Source organism: Sinocyclocheilus grahami, unplaced genomic scaffold (assembly GCF_001515645.1).
Source record: "Sinocyclocheilus grahami isolate Dianchi unplaced genomic scaffold, SAMN03320097.WGS_v1.1 scaffold1582.1, whole genome shotgun sequence".
Classification (NCBI taxonomy): domain Eukaryota; kingdom Metazoa; phylum Chordata; class Actinopteri; order Cypriniformes; family Cyprinidae; genus Sinocyclocheilus; species Sinocyclocheilus grahami.
Genome location: NW_015506761.1, coordinates 18,781 through 37,500, shown reverse-complemented (window position 1 = coordinate 37,500; position 18,720 = coordinate 18,781). Strand labels below are relative to the sequence as shown.

General features: G+C 37.1%; 1 protein-coding gene across 1 annotated transcript in view; it reads left to right on the top strand.

Moving 5' to 3' along the window:
• Positions 1 to 18,720, top strand: part of LOC107571351 (macrophage mannose receptor 1-like) — a 51,889-nt gene that overhangs the window by 24,546 nt on the left and 8,623 nt on the right. The window contains exons 6-13 of the mRNA XM_016257673.1: positions 756 to 940; positions 13,209 to 13,314; positions 13,562 to 13,794; positions 14,276 to 14,441; positions 14,765 to 14,917; positions 16,840 to 16,956; positions 17,044 to 17,205; positions 17,312 to 17,344. Coding sequence (XP_016113159.1) covers positions 756 to 940; positions 13,209 to 13,314; positions 13,562 to 13,794; positions 14,276 to 14,441; positions 14,765 to 14,917; positions 16,840 to 16,956; positions 17,044 to 17,205; positions 17,312 to 17,344 — 1,155 coding nt within the window. The remainder of the gene's footprint in view (positions 1 to 755; positions 941 to 13,208; positions 13,315 to 13,561; positions 13,795 to 14,275; positions 14,442 to 14,764; positions 14,918 to 16,839; positions 16,957 to 17,043; positions 17,206 to 17,311; positions 17,345 to 18,720) is intronic.

The following is an 18,720-nucleotide window of genomic DNA, read 5'->3' as shown; positions in this document are numbered from 1 at the left end:
ACACACTGGACATAGAAAACTCCCCGGAGCGCAAACACAAATATGTGCACTACTCATTGGCAAATCTGTTTCACCAATATGTTATTGTTACGACTTCAACTGAAACTGCTTACCTCTATCACTTCCGTAAATCTAGGCCTGCTAGAAGGATTGCTTCGCTTTGAAAATTCTGCCTGAAAAGGTGTTATACTGCAGAAATCATAGTCTGAGAATAAAGAAACTGTTTTTATCTTAATAATGATCTAGTGATACGCACTTGATTCAGAAGATGGCTTAGAAACACACTGCCGGGCCTATTCCACATCTACTGTTGCCGCACATGCACAATGACCATAAAATTGGCACAAATGAGTGAGAATTTATATTTCCTGCTTCTAGCTGCCTTTTTAGTATATATATTGTTTGTTTGTTTGTTTATTTCTTTCTTTACACCAATCCAGCATCTATGGCTATATTCATGGCAAGAACCAGTTAATCCATACACAAGTCTTGTCTTTACACACACATCCGGGGACAGTTTAGAATCTTCAGTTAACCTAACTTGCATGTCTTTGGGTGGAAACTGGAGCACCTGGCGTAAACCCACATGCAAACTCCACATAGAAAGGCCTCCTGTCCTTGCCGGGGCTCGAACCGGGGCCATGTGTATATATATGTATATATATATATCTGAATAAACACAAAACTCATCATCGTTGTCATCTGTGTTACTCTGTGTCACCTGTGTGTAAATCTGCATTTTTTTCTGTTTCCAGCATTCCTTACTACTCTAATGCTTGGTTCAGATGATGATGTATGGACTGGATTGAATGATGTCAATTGGGAGATGAGATTTTTGTGGACCGATGGTAAAGGTGTCACCTACATAAACTGGGCCAAGGGTCACCCTTCATCACACCCAGATGGGCCTTCCAAGATGTATGGCTACTTTGAATCAGAGGCAAGTATTCACACCATATTGCTGACAAATGCTATTCAGTGTCTATAAAGATTACCACAATCATCAGCTTCTCATTTGAGATAGATGTTTATGCTGAATTTATACAATATTTACTGTTCACACTAGTGTTAATTTCGTTAACAAAATTTATATATATATATATATATATATACAGTGGGTACGGAAAGTATTCAGACTGATGTTCACTGAAGTTTTCCGTATCTTTTTCCTGTGTCACTTGAAATGTTTCCGTTTTGAATCGTTGTTACAGAGACACGTGAGGAAAAAATAAACGATCAGTTGTGGGACTATATTCTGTCATAAATCGCATACCATTAATTGCTGAACTTTCTACTGTCCGTTACTGGAAATTAAATTAAATTACTGGTTGATATGTCCCGATCTAAATAAAGTTTACACACGCTTTTGGTCCGTGAATTAGATCTCGCTCAGGACGCGCGCTGTCTGTGGAGGTTTGGCCAGGACCGGTTCCAGAATTAAATCAACATATTTTATGTTCCGTCCATTGCCAATCACTGCTATTTCGAGAGTGAATCCCGCATAAATATGCAGATGTCATTCCCGAAACTTTGCAGGGTGTAGCCTATGTGTCCGAAAAACGAAAGTTTCATACAAATTCTGAATGGATTATACCCTAGAAAGTGCGCAAAGCATGCTCCATTTATCACTAAAAAGTGTCACTCATCTTCGTTCATCGCGATCGTACAAAGTTCCGTTATTATCAATGAAGCTCTCTAAACTGCACAATGAATCTCTTATTTACATCGTGTCTGCACTTAGTCATGAGATGATTCACAAGCGTGCAAAACTGCACTTAAAAACTGCGGCGCTTTCAGCAGAGAGTGAATTCTGACAAAACATTTCTGATTGGCCATTGCATTTAAGAAATCCACAGATATGTCTGTGATTGGTTACATTGCTCTATGCTGCAAAAACACTTTGAGGGTATTTAGCGCTTGGCTAAGCGCTCCAATTGACCAATCGGTAAGCTCCTCCCCTCGAATGCAGATGAGCCAATGGCAGTCGAAAATCAGTTGCATGGGGTGCGAAACTCAGTCATCTTTAGGTTTCAGCGCCATAGAGAAACATTGGGAGATCCGAAGCTCGCATCGGTTTAATGGTGTTGATGCTACAAAAATGGAAAAACGATGTGCCTAGTTAACTTGTAACACTAATTCCAATTATCCTGAGAGGATAGGCAATGTAATTTATTTTATTCCATTTCCTAAATCCAACCAAAAGAGAGCAAAATGTCCCTAAGCATTTAACCCCAATCACAATGACGAAAACGTTCATTTTCTGGTTGTCATACTCTCATTAAGTTACACTTTTCATCTGCTCAAGCAGAACGTTAATGTCATCTTGTGCTTCAGCAATGTATCTCTGGGTAAAACTAGCTAACGTTAGCGTTAAAGTTAGTGAGTCCATGCTAATGTACAAACCTAAATAGCGAACTGTTCTCACGTCATGTCCTGTGCAGTGAAAGTCAAAAACACATAAACGAATACTATTAAATGTAAATTAATTTAATCTTACTCTGCGGTATTAGAATGGTGTTGGTCCGGGATGTTGTCATTGCGATCGTGATGACCGTAACATAATTCTCCCATTTGCATTGTGATCTGTATTTTTACATATTTATTTTAATATATTTTATATATCCCTCCATGGCATATTTAAATCCCACTTGAAGATCAGTCTGTGTCCCAAATTTATCAGAAACACCTCGGGAGACGGTTTTCACTGACAGCTGTCATTGTAAGACAGTGAGCAACTCTGTTTGTTTGTCCAAGTGAGCAACAGTAACTAAGGGGGCGGGGCTTACAGGGATTCCATGACTAACAACTTGCCGCCAATGTCGCCCATGTCTAAGGGTGTACTCAGACACTAGGCGTTTTGAACCGTGCCCGAGCACGTTTGACCCCCAGTGCCCGGTTCGTTTGACTAGTGTGATTGCTCCCTACTGTGCTTGGGCGCTGTTCGTTTAGCCATCCCTGGCTTGCTTGGAAGAGGTGGGCCAGAGCACAGTTCAGTTGGGCTCGGGCGTGGTACGCATGTTGTGTATTATCTCGTACATGACGTAAGCGTGCTCTGGCCAGGAATGTTTAGTGCAAGTGCGAGTGCAGGCCAGTGGGCGAGTGGGGAGGGGGGATAATAGTGCTCGGCCTCGTTTCAAGGCAACCATGCCTAGTGTGAGTACACCCTAAAAGGATCATAAAAAAGGTAGACGTTTTTTTTAAGTAAAAATTGGCCAAGGACCACTTTTTAGTCCCAGCTGACCCCTGCTTTTGCAAACTCTGCTCTGCTTTTGGAGTTCAAATGCTTTTGAACTCCTTTTTTATGTTGATATAAAGTGGTTGCATATTGTTAAAACTAATCGTGGTATTGATAACTTTGTAGGACTGTTGACTGACTCTATAGATCAGTGCGTGGTAAGGGAAAGCAGTTATAAAGAAAATGCAGCGCGTTGCATTCTTCTGACCTCATTTGCTTGCCTGTATATAGTTCGCATAATCATCAATAAAGTGAATTCTGAGATCTGAGGTCTTTTTTATATCACTGTATTAGTTCACTGAGGCACGTTATGCTCATTGGGGAATCCTGGAGTGTGAAGTATGAGGGGGAACCCCAGTATTGCAGCACAGCATCACACAATGATACAACCGGAAACTAAGCAACCGAAAGCAATATATGCCTTCCTCAGATGTAATGTTAGTTCTGTACTTCAGCGTTGGGTAAAATAGCATTATAATCTTCTTTGTGGTAGAGTAAGCTGCTTACATGTAAGCTACAGGAAACAGCAAGATGATGAATTAAACATACACACAATCAGCTTTTCCACATGTGTATACTGGCCCTGATTATCATAACTTCTACTTACCACTTGCTCCATTTCTGCAGATCAGTTTTTGTGAATGAATGATTTGATCCACCTGTTGCTGTGGTCTTCATCAACAGCCGCTTGCGCCACCTGCTGGTGAGCGACTGACAGCAGCTGGAGATCATGCATCGGAGCTCTACTGCTATTCCTGCAGCTCCCGGATGTGCAATGGCGAATTTTCTGTCGAATTTTAACCACTGAATTTGTGGAAGCGAATTTGGAAAGTAAAATACAATTGACCGAAATTTGCCTATCGAATATTATACATCGTATTTTTAAACAGATTTAATATTTTGGAAGTCAATTCTGGAAGATGAATATGAAATATTGAATATTTAATTATAAAAATGTGTGTGAAATATTTTGTATTGAAATATTCACAGCTTAAATAATCAACTATGTTACATTTCAGGACCTAAAATGCAAGCACTGGAAATACGAGGCATTAAAATGCAAGCACGATTAATGCAATACATTATTTTTTCAGTTAGTGCTAATCAACATGCTTTTTTGTTTCAAAGACTTATGGCATTATTTTGCTTCCATAGTCTGTATACATAAAGTGTATAATTGGAACACAGTCCTTGATGGAGCTGACGAGCTGATGATCTAAATCAGGCGAACGAGAAATGCAGAGCGTGTGCAGAGCAGGGGGACACGAGGAACAGGATTAGAACATTGATTTGGAAAGTTGTGAATCCATTAGAATCATTAGAAGACTGAATTGTGATTCATATATGAATGGATTTTTTTCACGCACACCCCTAGTTTTGACTGCATGGCAACAACTCTTCCTCTTCTCTAAAGCAGCACAACATGGCCTCGCCCCCTTTGTTGCATGTTCCCGGGGACGGGTTTATGTAAATTTCAGGGTTTGTGATGTCACCAACCTGGGAAGTAGCTCGTTGTAGTCCCTACGAGCCATATTTAAAGGCGTTAAACTGCCATAATTTTAAGACAATTTCCCCATTTGCATTGAACTTTCAGTGTCGTAACTTTACAGATATTGTTTATGCTCAAACAGCAACATTACACAGTAACTAAAGTTCAAAATGTTCACAATCAACCACCCCTTTAGTAGAAGCCTTGGGGGGCATTTAACTGTGCACAGAATAGACTCATTGATCGCCGAGTACATCTGTAGAAGTGCAGAAGTGTAGTAGTGGGAGAAGTGTAGTGGGGAGACCACACATCCTTCGGGGTGCCAGTTCTGATGGTGCAGGTGTTAAATGTGAATTTCCCAGCCTCACTAGCTGCTGCCTGTCTGTCAGGAAGTTGGTGATCCACTGACAGATGGAAGTGTGCATAGAGAGCTGGGTCAGCTTGGACAGGAGGGGGTTTGGAATAATGGTGTTGAAGGCTGAACTTAAGTCTCTAGTTTGTCCAGGTGTTGCAGGATGTAGTGCTGTCCCATGTTTTCTGCATCATTCATGGACATGTTTGTTCAATAAGTAAACTGAGGGTGTCTAACAAAGGTCCAGTGATGTCATTCAGGTGGTTCAACACCAGGCTCTCGAATGACTTCATGACCACAGACTTTAAAGCAACAGGTCAAGTCACCATTATATATATATATATGTATGCATGGCGCTTTAGGCAATACAGATTGCGTCAAAGCAGTTTTACAGTTTAAACAGGAAAATAATGTTTCAATGATACAAACAAAATTCAGTTCTGTTGTGCAGCAGCTCTGAAAAGAGGACAATATTAAATAGTCAATTTTTCAGTTTGTCAGTTCACTGTTGATTCAGTTCAGTTTAATAACTGTAATCAGCTCAGTTCTCACAGTAGTGTCTATGCAATCAAGTTAATAATATTACCAAATTTTAAGTGTCCCCAACTAAGCAAGCCAAAAGGTGACAGTGGTAAGGAATTACTATCTGTGGATAGAGCATTTAAAGCAGTAAGGGATGTTGCACAGCTCCAGTGATCTGTTGAAGATCTGGGTGAAGATGGCTAACAGCTGGTCTGCATAGTCAGGTGGGTGAGACATTGGCTACATTTATACTTGGCATTACAATCACCGTGATTCAATCAAGCAGATCAAATCATTAGCATCAGGACACTGTGTGTATATATTTGTTCACATCAAGAACCTTCTGTATCTGGATATCTGATCACATTTCTGTTTTTCTGTTTCCCACACAAAATTTAAATTAGGTCTGTAATAGGCCTTAATCATGGAAAAGTTCAAAAAGCATAATCTTTAAATGGCTTGGTAGCATAAAACAACTTTTTGCTTTAGCCTCTATTAATGGCATTGCCCATTGATAGAGACATTTATGACTAATTCCATAATGGAAAAAAAAATCCCTTTCATTCATTTGGGTTTGAACAGGGGAACTAAAACCAAATTTGGCCTCTGCTTTAATGTTCAGAATTCCAGGGCATGCAAAAAGTTGTGAATTATCTTCCTTTGTTGAGAGACTGCTCTGTCATTTACACTGCATCTTGCGCATCTTGATGACAACAGACCAGCAGCACATGTTTCCCAACAGAAAAAGAGCAATCATTAAAAGCTTCCAATTGTATATTCTCACTCGTGTGCCACATCACCAACTCCCAGAGCACATGAGTTATATCACAATTCACAATTGCAGTGTTATAACCACAATATTCTGTTACACATGCTGGGCCCCCCATGTTGAATCAGACTGTTAATTTCTACGACTGAGTCTTTCCAGGGTCCTGTTAAAAAAAATAAAAATTCTATGTCCCTCATATCTCACACAGCAACTGGACACTTGGAAACTGTAATTTCCATTCTGTGCTGTAAAAGTGATCCAGTCACCAAAAAAGGGCAATTTTGCCATCTATTGAACAACCTGTGTCCTTGCTCTCCGTGAAACACCTGACACCTCTCTCAACTTATTTCTAAGAAACATGCTTTGTAAGCTTTTTTGAACCATAGAAAAATTATATGTTGTCTAGCACTGCCTGACTCATTTCATTGGAGTATTCCCTCACAATAGTTGTTTACCGAGTGACTTTTTATGGCAGGAAATTAATTCCTTGTTTGAGGGGCCATAGAGGAAGTGTATTAGAAGGAATCCAGTTTCTACAGATGTTATTTTCTGGTTTTAAAGAAATGTAACCTGGGTAAAATTTATCAACCGAATATGATGTAATTAAGGTAATATGTAACTAAGGCAATTAATAGGTATGTTGTTGTCACAAATTCAGTCCATGGACTTCCGTTTATTCACCACCAGAGGTCACCCTTTCCATTTCATTGACTCTCGCACAACACAAACTGTTGCATAGCACCTCGGACTACATATCCCATCATTCTTTGCACGATTTGCACACTGTACTGATTGCACACAGCTGTTTCTAATCACCTCACTCACTATATAACACCCACTCTAACCACATTTCTCTGCTGAGTATTGTTTAGCCTGTACCCCTTTCCGAGTCTCCGTGGTTTCCTTGTTTTGCCTTGCCTTGCTTGTTTTTGATCTTTGCCTGTTTTCTTGGATTTCTCCCTCTCGTCTCGCCCCTGTGATTCTGTCTGCTTATCAGTGACCTACGCTAGCCCTGTGACTATTCTTGTGTTTTGCCCGCCATATACCTCTTTGCCAGTGTTTTGACCCTGCCTGTTTACCACGTCTCTTAAATAAAGCCTGCAGATGGATCCACATGTCTCACGTCTTGTCAGCCCCGTTACAGATGTGTTTAGTGTGATTCACAACTTCCAAATGTATTGATTGCGATTTCTTTAAATCTTTTTTAGTTATTGTCAAGTGTGGTAGAGATGTAATTGTAAAAAAAAAAAAAAAAAACATGACCAGCAAGTTTCTCTGTTTAGTTACTGGATTGTTTCTATGTCTGTTTAGTTACTAGCTAATCCCTCTTTACAGAAATTGTGACAGCGACTGGCTGTTGTGAGAGCGTAGGTAGGGGAATAACATGCTGATTCAGTAGGTAAAACACAGTAATCCAAATCGGCTTGATTTGCTTTAGTGTTATTTGTTTTATTAACTAACAATTAGTAAGTGATTTCTAAGCCTACAGCTTGTGATTATATTGTCAAGGACAATATTTCTGTTGAGTTTGCTACAAAGAGACTGATCAGAATTAGTTAATTTTGCCTTGATTTCTGTGGCGCACAAGGGCGGCGCCAGAGAATTTTGAACACAGGTGCTGAGGGGGTGCTAGATCAAGGACAGGGGAGCTGGGCAATTAATAGTAAATATGACCAAAACAGGTTATTATTATTATTTGTATTAATAATAAAATAGCTACATAGGCACATTTTAAGTGTTTGAGGAGTGTGGGAGTATTATTGCGCTTACTGTATGACATTGGGGCACCGGCGCAATCTTTTTTTTTTTTTTTTCTGTGGAAAGGACGTAAAATACTCGTCGTTTTTGGATGTGCTTTCTGCCGTCTCATGCAGTCTCCATGAATGGAGCATGTCACAACAATGAACCGGCTCACAGACATAAGAAATAAATCTGTAGAAAGCTTGAAATATCTATTATTAAATGAACCAATTCAAAAAAAAAAATCGTCTCAAAGTATGTATTCTGTATGAAAGGTGCATTTCTCTATTAAAGGCACATCCATTACTGTGGAGATGGAGAGTCAGCACCTGTGTTTGCAGCCGACACTGACTGAGAAAGCATTAATTTAGTAATAAATAATTAAAATGTCTTCTTTTTCCCAGATGCATTCATAATAATTACTTTTGCTGGTGTTTGCAGTAAGCTTTATGCACGCGCTTGAGCGCGGCATATAGGCTATAATAGCCTACGCCTAAATGCATATTGAAAGATGATTTAGTAGGTTATTATATTAATCAATTTAATATAAACATGTGACTAGTTGACTAGAAAAATCCTTAGTCAGGGGCAGGCCTACTTGGCACTTGACGATCCATTTTTTAAAATAAAATGCTAAAACATTATGGAATGTGCAACTGCAAATCACATCACGTTGTATTGCGTTGCACAAGTTATGCATGTGTAATGAGTCAAATGTTTTTATTTTATTTAATCCTTCTTAATGTATGGGGGTGCTGGAGCACCTGCTAGCCTCTTCCTAGCGCCGCCCATGGTGGTACATAAGAGAATATGTCATGCATGTCTCTATGGAAGCATATGGGTTGCAAAATTCATTTTGAGATGTAATATGCAAAATGACAATGTGATATGTAAAATGGCAATGCATTTCTGTATTTAAATTGACATTTTCACATATCATATGTGCAACATTTAGTGCAAAATGAAAATTCAATTATATAATTTACATTTGCCATTTTCTACACTAGTTTTAATATGTAAATTAAAAACATATTTTAACGCTTTATAAGTTGCAAAATTAAAATGAAATTGTAGTACCCAAATTGATTAGATATGTTTAATATGTCCAAGCAAAAACTGTAGCAAAATTCTCATTTAAATGCCATTTTTCCTAAATGCATTTAGAATTATGGGTAGTAAACTTTAGATGAGCAAAATCTAATTTAACTGTAGCAAAATGCAGTGTGAATTTCAAAATGCAATTTGAGCCAAATGTGCAGCAAAATGGTTGCAAAAATGGTGATTTAAATGTCTTTTATTTTTCTTAAATGCATTGACACTTATACTTAAGACGTTTCAATTGCATTTTCATTAAATACCCTGCGATCAGTGTAAACTAGTCAATGTGGATTTGAAAATGCATTCCGAGCCGATCATGCCCCCAGCTTGTCAATCATTATATCAAGGCGGGCCTGGTGAGCCTTTTTTTTTTTTTTTTTTTTACAGACTGGCCCATTGGTTTGTCATCTATATGGACAGCATAAACTGTCCATGGTTAATAACAATGAACCATAGACAGAGCAATGAAGTATCTGAAACCATTTAGGTCAACCTGAATAGGCTAAATCACTGCTGAAGCGTATTAGCTGTTGAAATGGATTTACTTATTGTAGAATTAACTGAAGTTTTCATGTGCATTGTAATGTTTGTGTATGCCTTAACAAATTTTAAATTTTAGATTTTAAAACAAGCATTTTATTCATAAATCCATATGACTTTACCTTCACGCTGTGGAAATATGAAGGGAAGATAGAAGACGCAGCGCTGAAAAGGGGCAGGGCTACATAAAGTCTATAAAGAGTTACATATTGCACTTTTATGAATGTGTATTATAAGTGAGGTTAATAATGTATCCTACATATATTATTAACCCCTTAAGTGTCACCGGCCCACCGATATTTGGCTAGTGAGTTATTTGTGATATTTATTTGTGATATATTGAGCGAAGTTTCACCAAGCCCCATGTTGGGAACCTTGCCTGAGACTACTGGGGAATTATTATTATTATTATTATTATTATTATTATTATATTATATTTAAATTCATATTCCATTCAAATCTTTTTGTAACATTTGCTCTCTCTCTCTCTCTCCCTCTAAATAAATAAATAAAACTTGTAATTGTTTATTGGGAAATACTGACTAACTTCCTTATTTGGTATTGTGTTTAAAGTTAGTGGTGTTGTTAAATACAGATTTTGACTTTTATTTCCATTGCTCTATATCAGTTAGAGGTTATTGTTTGGTACGTTTGGGTTAAAAGGGTGTTCCCATAATTGGTTGAGAGACACATAATAAAAGAACCTGTTTGTTCATCCTAAAGAGCTCCAGAAAAGCAGCTAGTATGTTCTTTTCTAAAGGACATAGTGTTGATATAAAACAAGATATTTTAATTTCATGAGAGAGATTACAGGTTGTTTCGGAATATAAATACTTAGGGGTTCATTTGGACTCTAAAACGCATATAAAAAGGTATTTAAAAAGGTAAAATTTAATTCATTTAATTTTCAGTATATTAGAAACTCTGAGGTTGCAAATGTAGATTTTCATTCTATGAATCTTTCTCATATTACTTATTGTCTGACAAGTTGGACTAATACACATTCTATAGTTCTAAAACCATTGGAATTATTGTACAAACAAGCACTTAAAATTTTAGATAAAAACAATTTAGTTTTCACCATTGTTATATTTTAAATACGTATAACCTGCTTAGTTGGGAAAACATCAAGTTTAAAAATGTTTGTTTAGTTTATAAGATTATGCATGTTTTGGCTCCTCCTCTGGTTGACTTTATTAAATTTAAATATATTGAAAACAGAGTAACTAGAGGTGCAGCTAAAACTGATTGCATAATTCTACATAGGAAAACCTTGTTTGATCAAGCTGTTTTTTTCTTTCACAACATCACATCAGTGGAATTCAATACCACAATCAATTAGAGAATGTACATCATTTAACTAATTTAAGCATAATTTTAAGAAATGGCTTCTTCATAACCAACGTGAACATTAATGCTGTTTATTTATCTTGATAAGCTGCTTTTTATATTTATTTTGTAGTACTTATTTCTTTATTTGTTATTGTAATTTTGTATACTTTGTTGTTTAAATGTATTTTAGAGAATCATATTTTTTGGCTGAATTTCATTGTTATTGTTTTTCTATTTTGTTTTTTTTTCTTTCTCTAGTTTTTTGGCCTAATAACATCTGGCAAAGGGACTATCAATTAAAACTAGCCTTCCGGCTAATTTGGGTACATTTATATTCATGAATGTTGATTAATGTACACTGTCCCTTTTTTCGTGAAATAAATAGAAAAAAAAGAAAGACAACATCTGTAAGAGTAGGGTGTTACACAAGTATGGCGGTTTACGTCAAAGCCTGGACGTATGTCTTCTGAACTTTATTCAGTAAATGCAATTTCAGAATGTTGACACAGAGACACATTATGTGCCAAATTCTACCAGAGGACTGTCTGATTATTGGGGCAAAGCTTACCAATTATAGGTGCTACCCTTTGGCCTGGTCTTAGCGACTTGTAGCTCAGTATAAGCCAATAGTCCATTATTTTGACTATTGGCTGATACTGACTCAAAGAGTTTGTTGTCTCAACATCGAGAAATTGTCCTCAATCAACAAGAGCAGTGCTTCTTATACTGATTATGTACAGTTTATTCACCATTTTATGAATCAACTCTAGGCCTCATTTCAGGCATTATCTAAGGGTGCATCATTGAAGGATATTTGTATATCAGCAAACCAACTCTTCAAAACTGGATTATCGACTTGACCCCTAGTTTCAAGGTTCTGTCTGCTTAAACAGGTGTCAGTTCATATTTATCTGCCCGTCTGTAGTCATTTCATGATTTTATAAGCTAGCAGTCACACCGTATTGGGGTACAGTATAGTACCTATTGATGCAACATTGAGTGAACCTATGCAGGGGAACATCTAGGTAATGCATTTAGTTTGCCGTACTCCTTCGTTACTGCATATGACTTCCTTTGCAGAAATGCTTAATGGCAAGGATACATCCTTTTAAAGCAGAAGTGATGCAGCACCTCAGAGGTCAATACATTTATATGAGTTTTATACAGGCTTCAGATCATCGTCATAACTGGAGGTGTTCCCAAAGTGCCAGCTATTGATGCAGTGTCTTGTTCCCTATTCAGGGAACTAGGGTTACATGTGTAACCAAGATGATTTACAGGCTATTGAGTACATGAGCACCTCTGCAGTTGTTGTTGCATCTCCGCTATTTTGTTGTTGCTGTTGTTCCACCTCTTTAGTTTCATTTTCAACTTTGAAACACCTTGTGGAACAACTGATTACTGCAAAACAAATTTAATGCATGTGTGTGACCTACACATGCTACAAAAATCGAGTGGTGTGCGTACAGTATGCTCGTTCTATTCTGATGACGAAATTTGTGTAACATGCACTGTATGCTGTCCTTTGAGTACACATAAAATGTGAAGTATACTTTGGGCTTTAAAATCCTTCAACAGATTATTGCCTAGCCTGGCACCTATTAGGGCTTATATTAGCTACAGTCGAGGTCATTTTTTAAGAGGTGCAATTCTGGATTTTGAGGCTACCAGAGTTGAAATCATTTTCTCACTCTTGCCTTGAAAATATGTAAATGAAACTCTGAAAAATTCTGTGTAAAATTGTATCTAAATCTGTATCTTTCCCAGCTAACATAGCCATTGGGCCATTAGTAGAACATTGGTGACAAATGGTAACAATAAAAACATGTATATACTAACTAACTAAGTAACTGCTATACTAACTACTTTGTCTTTTATTTATTTAATATTTTCATGTTTATTCAAATTGTATACATAATTGTTAGCAGGCTAAATAAAGACCAAGTGTGTTTGGGCGAAGGAGTTGAGTGGGGGTGCTGGGTGAGAGAACAGTGGTCATATATAAATATGAACATGACGTTTTTATTAATGTAGAAATTTTACATAGAAAGAAAAAACATGTTTGACTTTTGTATATTTGTTTGTTTCTTTTTTATGCTGAGATAATTTTTCTGAACTCTATTCCATTCAGATTTTTGACTGTGTTGTCATGGTTAGAAGCCCAGAAAAGATGACAGGTGTGTGGAAAGTTAAAATCTGTGGAGATCAAAGAGGTTTCATCTGCAAAAGGAAAACAGGTTGGATCAATCATCAAATCATTGCAAAATTTGTATCTGAAATAATGTTAATACAATGATTTTAGTTAAGTATATCACAAATGTACTGGTCACAGCTCAAGCAAATCTCTGCAGTATAATGTTATAACTTGTATTAAGACACAAACCAGTTTATTGGTAAGCAGTAATTGGTAGACCAGGTCACTGTTCATTTATTTAGCGTATTTTACCTAACGTGTGTAACCTGTATTTAACCTATGTGTTATAGACTCTCAGCTTGCTCGTCCTGTGACAACAGCATTGCCACAACATTTCTTCACAATGGCAAATGATTCATACAAGGTTCAAATGGAGAAAATGAGCTGGGATGAAGCTAGGAGACAGTGTAAAGCAGATGATGCTGACCTTGCCAGTGTGCTTGATTCCATCAGCCAGGCTTACACCATCCTTAGAGTCAGCAAACTTAAGGAGCCTCTGTGGATCGGTCTCAATAGCAACCTGGTACAAAAATTTATTTGAAAATATGTAATTCCCATGTGCATAAAGTAAGCATTGAAACACATGACAAAATTAAAAAAAGTTTAATTTTGTAAAGTAAATAAAAAACAAAAAAAGTTTACAACAGTGTCAAGCTAACATAATGTGTGTGTGAGTGTGCTCAAAGGGGTAACAAAAGTTTTGCCATGTAATAAATGTTCCTGGATCAACATCCATGTGGATCATGGAATAACGCTATGATCAACCAAGATTAGTGCTGGGGTTGGGTCTTCAACAACATTCTTATCCCTGTATAATTTGCCTCTGATTTTAGGTATAGTTTATGGTTCGGATCAAAAATTAGGGTTAGTGTGAAGACTTTATTTTTTATCAAAAAAAAAAAGATGTTGAATATCTTCTACATGGCAAAATTGTAGTCACTGCTAGCATGTTAAGACATGTTGGTAATGTCAAGAATCTTAACAATGAAATTTGTTTGCTTTAGACAAGTGGTCGGTACCGCTGGGTGGACAACTGGCTTCTAAGCTACAGTAAATGGGCAACAGGAGAGCCCAAAAATAATTTAGCTTGTGTATATATTGACACGGATGGTGACTGGAAAACTACTGCATGCAGCAACAAGTATTATTCCCTGTGCAAGCGATCCACAGGTATTTCATTCAAAATTCTGCAAGCAATAAACATGTAAATTATCTTACAAATAATTTACTTTAGTAAATGTAATTTTGTATATTAATTTCATTAATATAATTAATATATTAATACAATTAATATATTTTTTATATATTTAATTAATGTATTAATATAATTGTATTAATTAATTAATTGTTATAAAATGTTAAGCAGAAAATTCAAATTTCAGGCATAATCACATTAAAACAGACACTTGTAGAGTGGTGCTTATAGTTTTTATTAGTTGAATTTCTAGTTCAAGACAAAGTTAATATGCTAACATCCTTCCACTGCCCCGAAGACATTGCTCCCACAGATCCACCTCAGATGCCAGGGAACTGCCCTGATTCAAAGAAGCATAAAACCTGGATCCCTTTTAGAGGACACTGTTATGCCTTCATGGCCTCTAGGTCTGACAACTGGGCTCATGCCACAGTGGAATGCATGAGAATGGGTAGGCACTACTTACTTTGTACAAGAACTTAAGTGTACATGTATTTGTTTTAATATAAACAAAATGTATTTGTTTTAATATAAACATGAGTCACACAATACACAAAAAATGCTGGGTTATTTTATGTATGTATGTATCCCTTCCTTCCTTCCTTCCAAATGCTAGGTTCAGCCTGTTGGGTCATTTTATTGGGCTATTTTTTAATATTTTTACACAGGTGCTAGGTTTTCTGCAGTCTAAAAAAATATTTTATTTATTTATTCACTCACTCAAATGCTGGGTTCCGCTTGTTGGGTCATTTTATTCGGTTATTTTAAATATGTTTTGTTTTGTTTTTTTACCCTGGTGCTGGGTAGTTTTTTTTTTCTGTAACTCAGCTGCTGGTTCATTTTCAATGTCAGTACAAATGATGAACCCTCTCACACACCTACCTAGTGCTGGGTCAGTGTAACCCAATGTTGGGTAAACTGCGCCAAACTGGTTAAAACTGGATACATTGTCAATAGTCATTTTGTGTTCTGTTCTGAAAGAAAACTTGACTGACGGGAAACTTCCTGAATTAAATTAAGGTTTGTATACAGCAAAATACAGTTAAATCAACTCTGCTCAGAGTACATATTGTCCCAATCTACACAGTGTTAAAGTAACACTGAAGCAGAGTTACCACTGTTGAGGATTATGTGATACATTTTCATGTCTAAAAGCCTGAGCAGTAGTTGTTCATCTTCAACATTGTTAACAACAGGTTTTCTTTCAGAACAGAACACAAAATGACTATTGACAATGTATCCAGTTTTAACCAGTTTGGCACAGTTTACCCAACAATGGGTTACACTGACCCAGCACTAGGTAGGTGTACTATATTAGTAGGCTAATATATTAAATTGTATTCCAGTCAAATTATTAGTAAGACATCTGTAGTCTTTCTTTTTTTAATGTTCATCGCAGTTAACCTCTGCTTAGAATGCTAGCCTTCTACAAATGCAGCATTCAACGGGTCTACTCTCATAGCAAATGATATGCCGGCACCACTGTGGACGTTTCATTGTTTCACCTCCTGCCAAACGAATGTGCGACCAGGGCTAAAACACGACGGCACTTTGCTGTTATATTCAACAAAGTTGCTGTGCATTCCACTGACTACAATAGGAGTGCTACTGATCCATTGCTTTAGCAATGCAATTGTCAAGCTATGTGTTTGATGGGTTGAAACTTAAATGTCTGACAGATAAGATGGCACAAGGTGAAGCTGTTTTTGATGTAACTTTTCAAACATGAATATAAGATAAGTCATGAATATAAGTCATTTAATGAACTGGAACAGCCTACTGATAGCAATTTTCTTCCCACAGATTGGCTACTCTTGCTATTCTTGTCATGCCCCTAAAACCTTTACTCAATGTTTTTGAGTATTTTATGATTGTTAAAGACTGACTTGACATTGAATAAAAAAAATACTCCTACTGTTCTTGTACTGTATAACACAGATTTTAGAGTGCATTTTTATTATTTAAAATAAAAAAACTTTAATTGGTTGACTGACCCAGCACTGTAAAAAAACAAAGCAACCCAGCAAATGGGTTAATGTATAAAACCCAAAAAGCTGAGTCAAAATAACCCAGCATGTGGTCTGCCCAATATTTACCCAGTGCCGGGTTGCCAAATAACCCTGAAATGTTTGTTTTTATCCCAGCATTTTTTAGAATGTAGTATTGTATCTATGTAGAGATACTATTATTGAAAGTATGACTTTGTGTGAGAGTATGACTTTTTCTTCTTAGCAAACACAGTAAGGATATGTTTTGAAAAATGTTCAAGCTTCAAATGTTACATACATAAAATATTTGATTGCCCACTTTTATTGGACCACTTTTTGTTTTCTTTTTGGTGACTGTAAAAATAAAACTGGTCTCTAATTTCAGGAGCATCACTGGTGAGTATCGAAGACCCAATAGAATCCATGTTTATTAGTCGGAATACTGAGATCATGCAGGATGGAATCAAATCATTCTGGATTGGCATGCACCGCAGTCATATGGGTTAGAAATGTATTTAATCCAAACAAACAATTCTCAAAATGATCTCAGAAGCATCATCTGATGTGTGTGTATGTGTGTGTGTCACAGGAGAATGGATGTGGATTGATAATATGGTGGTAGATTACACAAACTGGAAACCCCAGATGCCCGGTGATTTTGGTAGCTGTGTGGAAGTCCAGTCAAACACTGGTATGTGGAGTACCACAAACTGCAATTCTTACAAGCCTTATATTTGCAAGACTGCAAAAGGTTAGTTGTCCAAACAAATATGCAAATGCAACTCTATTTTTTACATTCAGTTTAATATTAGAGATTACCTTTCATAAGCTTGTACAAATATGTCTTTATATTTCAGTTATACCACCAACAGAGAAACCATCAATACCACGTATGTAATACATCTACATTTCAAGTTCTGCAAGGAGTTAATTGTAATTAATTATAATTAGGGCTGTCAAAGTTTACAAATGAATGTTTTTTTATATAATCACACATTTACCTATTACATTTTGTAAAATTCCAATTAATTCTGTTTGATAGCACCAACACAAGTGTCCATATTCAACACACACACATCCTTGTAGATGAGTTTTTGGGGGCTATCACACTGGTCATGAGTGCGATTGTGCCCAGCGTTCCCTGCAATCTTGGTCTACTGATCTATATATTAGGGCTGTCTATTTAACAGGTTAATCTAATTAAAATCTTTAATGCAATTAATGCACTCGGCCCACCCAATCGGGTGAATCAATGATTCAATGGCCCATTAATGAAGAAAACTGTTTCGTTCAATCAGCCAAATGGAATGAATGAATAAAAAAATAAAAAAATAATTCTAAAGTTTGTCTCAGGTTACGTATTTAACCATGGTTCCCTGAGAAGAGAACGAGACAATGCATCCTCTAGCAGTTGCTACTGGGAATGCCTTCGGCATGACCATTGTCTGAAGTATACATAAAAACACGACAATAACATTGGCCGGTGATAGCCTATGATGTCACTACCGGCGTGAGCACAGTATAAAAGGGCGAATCAACTTTGAACTGCGGTCACTACAGGGAACAATATACCCATGCTGCCATGCTGATGCTGATGCTGAGGGGAGTGCAAGCCAAGTACCAAGGCGAGCACTAAGTACCAACTCAACCATAAACAAGCGAGTTGCCAATAGGATGCCTCGATGGCTGTAAGTGACATTATCCCCTTCAGCCAAAGGCCTGAGCTGTATGCTACAATGAACTTACCTGTTAGGGGCTGAGCTTGAGAAAGCCTGAATCCCAGGCAGAGCTTAAAGGCTTGGAATCAGATAGGCAATGAGATTCATTTAAGGAGATATGGTCGAGTATCAAGGTTGCGAGTAACAAGCAGCTAGATGATCTACAGAATACTCCAGGAGTTCGGTAGCAAACATCCTGTCTAAAGAGGTATCATCAAGGATACATGAGCGAAGTGGGGCCAAAGAAAACTTAGAGAAAGGGAACAAGGCTGGCAGTGCATCACCCTTACCAAAAAGGATTTTAGAAAAATGTGCAAATGTCTGAGCATGCACATTTACAATGTACATGGATTTTAGAGAAGTGCACAAAGACCTAGCATGTGCACTTACCATAAATATGGATTTTAGAATTACCGTTACTAAAGGTCACCTGAGACCAAGACAGCCCTAGGGACTTGGTGTGACTGAAACATGCTTAAGAGTAGCAGAGCATTCCGTACAGCTTCAAGTCACAGAACCAGAGCACTACTGTAGATCATCATGTCTAT